General features: G+C 43.3%; 1 protein-coding gene across 1 annotated transcript in view; it reads right to left on the bottom strand.

Annotated features, from left to right (window-relative positions):
- Positions 1-284: 284 nt before the first annotated feature.
- LOC106585607 (adhesion G protein-coupled receptor A2) overlaps positions 285-6,776 on the bottom strand; it is a 68,674-nt gene continuing 62,182 nt past the window's right edge. Inside the window, exons 18-20 of the mRNA XM_014172011.3 lie at positions 6,552-6,700; positions 5,572-5,661; positions 285-5,407 (exon numbers count right to left, since the gene is read on the bottom strand). Coding sequence (XP_014027486.2) covers positions 3,988-5,407; positions 5,572-5,661; positions 6,552-6,700 — 1,659 coding nt within the window. The 3' untranslated portion in view covers positions 285-3,987. The remainder of the gene's footprint in view (positions 5,408-5,571; positions 5,662-6,551; positions 6,701-6,776) is intronic.

Below are 6,776 nucleotides of genomic sequence, written 5' to 3'. Positions count from 1 at the left end.
TTCCTGAATTTCTGTCGTGTGCTCTGTTTCTTTGTAAACTAAACTGAACAAATTGTTATAAAAACAATTTTTAGTGACAAAGGTTTCAGCGTTGTTGAACAGACAGGGTAAAGATGTCACAATTTATACCCGAACGATATTAACGGAGTCCTCATAGACAGCTGATGCTCAGATAGTCTGCAGACAGCAATCACTGAGTTTGTCTCAGACCTCTTCATTCGCATTCATCTCATGCTCATATCAGAGAAGCATAATTGCCCCATCAGTATGAGAACAATGACAAGTTATGAAGTTGTATTTTTATTTTATTTTGCATCAGTTTTTTTCTATAAGGCACAGTCTGAATTTCTTGAACAATATATTATTGAATTAAAAACCGTTATTTGTCACAATCGTTTCATTCTGATGTCACTGTGACAAATTAAAATATAAATATACATACATTTTGAAATCTCCCTTTTTCATTTTGAGATGAGAGTGGACACAAAACTTGGAAATCATTTAGGGACCTATCACCAATGTGATGAATGTTAGTAAATGGATGAAATGTAAATCTGGGTAACCATGAGTGAAAAGATGACACATTCTATCATTGTGTTCTTGCACATTTTGACATTTAATACCTAATGTAAATAAGTGTAATAAGAAGGATGTTTTTTCCAGTGACAAAGTGTTGTAGAAGGTAAACTCATGAATATCAGACACAGGTTATATAAACATGTTGTGACCAGCCACTACCGCAGGTTTAGCAGTTTGACATCCCCTTAACAATTAAATACAATACATGTATTGACGTATATGATACCACTGCTTTGTACTTATCACAAATCTGAGCTTTGTGAGTTTGAGTTTTTAACATTAACCCAAAGGGAGATTTCAGGACCTAGAATAAGGATACAATCTATGAAATGCATCCAATTTGCTAAACACTGACGTTGAGGTAAGCTCTGCTATTCTACACAATTCTTTGGCATAATAATTTCCATGAAGACATTGTAGTTGTTTAGAGGAGCTTATCTAAGATGCACTGAGTTGTTGCATTCTTACACACTCTTAAAGAATACTCAAGATCAAAATAGCATAATATGGTTTTACACAATATTGGATGATAAAGTGTGTGAAGAAACATGAGGCAATTATGTAGATAACATGAACCAGTTCTGTCATAATTTATTTTGCCTTTACTCTGAGCTTTATACATTAACAGAAAAAAATGGTGTAGAAGTAGTTGATTTTTAATGTAACAAGCTTCTAAGCCATTAGTTTATGAGGTAAATGTGTGTGTGTGTGTGTGTGTGTGGGGGGGGGGGGGGGGGGGGGGGTCAGTAAGCACTTACTGTATCTTGATTAATGTGTTATAAACCAGAGCCATTTACCACATAATTTAACAACCGTTAACATAGTCTCCTGATGCAGATGGCAAACTGAACATGGTTTAAAATGATGCATCCCTTTGATTTGTCAGCGCATGAACAATGATGTTTGAAATCCTGGAGGGGGCAGTGTTTAGATAATTGTAAATCCAGAGATTTGAAACTCCAAGAGGGTATGAGAGCACAGGGGTGCGTTCAGTTCGATTGAACATTTGGTACATTGTGTAACCATTTGTACTGAATGACACATTTCCCCAAATTTTTCTTCAACATTCTTGAACAGACTTTGAGGTACGTTTTCTCCGTTTGGTGGGTGTGGTGGGGTGTGGCTTGAAGCAGTGAGTGACATATTTAAAGGGTAGCGGTCATGCTGACAGCGTTCCACAGCCCACAACCCAATCCCTCCCTGTTTTGAACAGGTCATTCAGAACAGCACTGTTTCCGTTTAATTGAATGTTACAGTACGTTTTTTCCCCGAACTGAACACAGGCCAGTAAAGGAAAATGGAAAAAGGAAGAAGGAAGGGGATAGTTCATATGAAAAATAACCAGGAACATTTCAGAGTACATGCCAGGGTCAAAGAAAGGTCACTCTTAGTTCATTTCATCCAAACACTGATACTTGTCCAACCTGTTCATGAAGGGGAGAAGTTCCCTCTCAGTGCTGATGTGTATTTGAATCCGAGTCAATACGTTTTAATAAAAACATTTTTTTTTAGAAACTGCATTCTCTCATCCTAGATTAAGGATCTCACACACAAACACACATTCACGGAAGCACACGCACACACACACACACACACACACACACACACACACACACACACACACACACACACACACACACACACACACACACACACACACACACACACACACACACACACACACACACACACACACACACACACACACACACACACATGCCCACAGACCCACAATAATACAAGTCAACATAATAAGAGCAAAAGGATTCTTCACAGAGGAAATGCACAGCCGTACTGTAGAAATTGACAATCTCAGATTCCATTCATGCTATAGTTGATATCCACAGAATAAGAATACAATCGCAAATTGCCCCTTTAAGGTATCCAAAATCAACATCTTATGTCAATTTTAGACTTAGCTTGTAAAACTTTCTGTGAATAAATGAGTATTTTAGGTGCACAAAAGACAGGCCTTGAATTCCTGGCAAACCCAACAAACAGTTCATAAGTGACAGAGATGAAAGTACACATCCCATACCATCACTGTGATGGAAGCAAAAGTAAGAAGCAACACAACCCCATGATCTATCTCCTTTACACATTTAAAATAAAAACCTCATCATGAGCTGATTCCCAATTTGAGATCCACATGTGCAACTTGAAGTTCTTTGCAATTATTTAAATGAAATGTCCATGAAAGTCTGACCCAGCGCTCTGAGAACAGAAATTATAGGTGATCTGGAGGTTTTTGAATTACTTTAACTGAATGTTTCAATAAGACTTTTAGCAACACAACCAGCTTATTTTGAGTCAACTTTATTGAACTCCAAGCACAGATAGGACACATGGAAATTCATTTCCTTAGGCATTAATCATGCAAACACATTTATTTTTTATTGTGACGGCATCAGTGAGATTCAAACCTATAATCTTATGTTTTCTATTCATGGAATTCATCCACTGCGCCACCCGGATGGAGCTAGCATGCCATGTTTTTTTACAAATACAAAGCTTTTCATTTTTGTCTATTCAAACGGACTCCATTTTACAGGGAAAGAAGCACTCGGGTATGGCCAATTAGTGGGCAAGGCCAACACACCTGAACACACTTAACAAGATAAAAGATAGAAAGAGTTTCATTGATGCGGAAGAATGGAAATATATGTTTTTAAATAACATTCTTAGAACTTCCTCTGAACGTTACTAAAGTTTTCTTGTGTTTTTTTTAATGGAAAGTTTACTTAATGTTCTTGGAACAATTTGAGAACATGACACTATTTAGATTTTTTTATCTTTATCTTTAACTCTGTATTGTTGGAAAAGGACCCTTAAGTAAGCATTTCACTGTTAGTCTACACCTGCTGTTTACGAAGCATGTGACAAATACATTTAGATTTGATTATGTTTTATTCGAAACCTGTAGGAAATGTTATGCTGAAGTACTGAAATTCCCACAGAAGAACGTTGTTTCTTAAAGTTCTCTGAACTATTTGAGAACATTCCAAATGTAAAACCAGTTGGAGAATGTTTCTAGAACATTACCAACATTTTTATTAAATGTAACCATGTTTGAACGTTCTCTTAAAGTAATGAAATACCAAGAAAATACGTTTTTTTTGGTCAAGCTCCTTAAATTTGCTGAGAATGTTCCAAAGACAAGCAACTATTCTGCATCATTTGCAGAAAGTTGTGGGAAGGTTTTATACAAAATAACCATAGGACAACCACGCTCTCACCAAGCTCTATAAGAAACATATGGTTCTCAGAACGTTATATGCTAGCTGGGGAGTTACACACATGGATCTCAGATCAGGATTTGTCTCTATAGGTGTCGGACACTACAACAACAGCAGTGATATCAAATATTGCCAGGGTCCACTGTGGACATTTGCTGGGAGAGAGTGAGGGTCACACTGTAGTTTCACTCTTCCACATACTTTTCATGCCCACAGAGCTCTGGGAATGGTCTGTACAACTTGTGTCCAATTCCAGCTCTATCACAGAGCTCTTGATGGTGCCGTTAGGGGCAGCCCCTGGTACAGTGGTAGTGATACTGTTCAGAGGGTAGGAGCAGCGCTTAGTTTCCCGCTCTGCAGCCGCTGCCAGTTTCAGATTGTCTCGGCTGGCGCTGCACCTATTACCTTGCATGGCCACCCTGCTGGCCACAGAGGGGAGCAGAGGGAAGGGCTTACGGCTGCCGCTGCTGCCCCCGTCGCTACCCTCTGAGGGGCTGGTGGTCACTGTCCCCCCCACTCTCCTACCGTTACCGTTGGTTAGTGGGCTGGCCGGGCTTTCAGAGTGGCTGTGATGGAGACTGCCATTCTCACTAGTGGCCTGTTTGTGGGATGGATGGGCAGTGTTGTGCTGTTCTATACCTGTAGGTCCCAGTGCTCCCATACTGCCCCCTCCCCCACCAGTCCTCATGGCTTTGAGACGGTAGTGACCTCTGCCTTCACCTCGGTGGTGATACTGGCTGCTCCCTTGTTTAGTTCTGCCACTGACCTTCCTCCTCTGAGGCTGGACAGGGGCTACAGAGCCTAGTGTGGGCAGCAGGTTGTTAGCTAGCTTGTTGTTATTGTCTGTACTGGTGCTGGTGTTGATGCCTGCTGGGGCACGAGTGGCATTGTTGATATTTTCTTGTGCCACCTGCAGCAGGTTGGTAAGTTTGCAGGGCCCAGGGCCCACACTGCTGATCCCACTGGGGGTGGAGGAGGACCTGGCTGATGAGGTGTTGTGGGGATCCCCTGGAGGATGGCAGCCAATGAAGATCTGGGATCCCTGTTCAGAGGTGGTCTGCACCCCACTCACAGTGGTGCAGGTGTGCGTGTAGACTGGTATGGGCTGGGAGCGCCGATTTCCTGGACAGCAGCTTAGCCAGGAGGTCTGCACATCCAGGCGTCGGATGCAGTGGTGGACCACCAGGAACACCCCCAACACGATGGCAGCTACTCCATAGAGACAGCTGAACAATAGGCTGCTGCGCCCTGTCAGCCACATGGCCATGGCTCCACAGCTCCACAGGGCCAGGAACAGGAAGTGGGTGGCTACCAGCACCAGGAACTGCACCTTCAGGGTGTACTGGTCCTCTGGGGTCAACACAGCATGTATGGTCCCCACCACAGAGTCTGTGGACAGGAGGCTGGTGCTGCCACCCAGGGCTGGCTGGCTCTCAGGCACAGGGGAGGACAGGGAGAATCTTGGGCACTCTTTGGCCACCCGGTGCCTCAGGCGAAACACAGTGCACAGGAAATAGATCCAGGTCACCAATACCGCCAAGCCTGCGGGGACAAAGAAGGCCCCCAAACTGGGCCGCCACACCAACCAGCAGCTGGAATATGCAATAAAAAAGTCAGTAAGGTCATAGCAAAACAAGGACACCTCTATGTATTCAAAATCTCATAAAAATGTCAACTTTTGCTCTTGAATAAGCACTAAACCAAAATATACTGTGTGAAGGGCCAATGGGTCAATAGTAAAATGTGAAGCACTCACTAAGGGTTGTTGTCCCCATAGTTGTTGACGTTGACAGCTGCAGTGATGCCACATATGATGAGAGGAACACCACCAGCTATTAGATAGAACCTGTATTCAGGAAAAACACAAATTAGATGGATCAAAGAAATGTGTATGAAAAAGGAAGTAACAGTGAATAACAGTGAACTTATTTAGGAGTGAAGTATCATGTGAGAGATACAAGTCTATAATATTGGAAACAACAACCAAAACCCAAGCACTGTATGACAAATAGTTTCTGTGTATTCTATATGATATTTAGGGTCTTTGCTCCTTTGTTTTTTCTTTCAGCAAGCATACACTTCACACAGCTGTGGTGATCCCTAGGCTAGCTGTCTGTGATCTCCTGAGCTGAACTGAGCTGTTGGGCAGCTAGCTGATACAGTGTAACAATGGGCAGTAGGCTGCAGCGGGGTTGTGATTTATCAAAGGGCCAGGTGTCATTGGAGGGCTGACCACATGCGGTGGTGGTCGACAAAGGGGTTTGGGAAAGTCAGAGAGGTCAGCAGTACAGTGCATGATCCCAGCCAGGGAGCACTAGGGCAGAACGGAACATGGGGAGGAGGGGAGTGGCGCAGTAATGAGGGGACAGTACGCCCCCTCCATCACCCTGGCCAGATTTACAACATTCTCCTCAACCTCTGTTATCCCTCGCTCGTATATTCCTCCCCTCCCCCGCTCTGGGCTCAGCTCTCTGCATCTGTCTCTACCGCTCTTTTGTGGCTTAGCATTAGTCTACTGTTTTTCCCTCCAAGGTTTTCTAAAACAGAAGAGCCTTGCTTCTAAACACAATGGTGGTCTTTGATATGACACAGTTTTGGTGTCTGTTCACATGAATACAGTCATTTAAAATACCGCACCACAATGAGCTCCCAATTCAACCATAGACCTGTTTGACAATGACTCACAACCTTCTCATATAAAAGTCGACTCTGTCTCACCCTGATGGCATCACTGACCTGAGCATAGGCCGCTGAGTAGGTGGAACAGTAGACTCTCCCTCTGGTTGCCGTGGCATCCTCCAGACAGCCTCTTTGTAGAGGACTCTGGCGCTGACACCGATCCACAGCAGAGTAGACAAGGAGGAGTAGTGTAGAGCGATGCCCACCTGACACAAATCACACCGGGTCAGCCGTCACACACCACACGTAGAGAGCATAAGCTGGGTCTGAGAGGAGAGGTAC

This window comes from Salmo salar, chromosome 24 (genome assembly GCF_965601325.2).
Source record: "Salmo salar chromosome 24, fSalSal1, whole genome shotgun sequence".
Classification (NCBI taxonomy): Eukaryota; Metazoa; Chordata; class Actinopteri; order Salmoniformes; family Salmonidae; genus Salmo; species Salmo salar.
The sequence above is the reverse complement of the archived record's forward strand: the minus strand, read 5'-3'. Positions and strand labels throughout refer to the sequence as shown.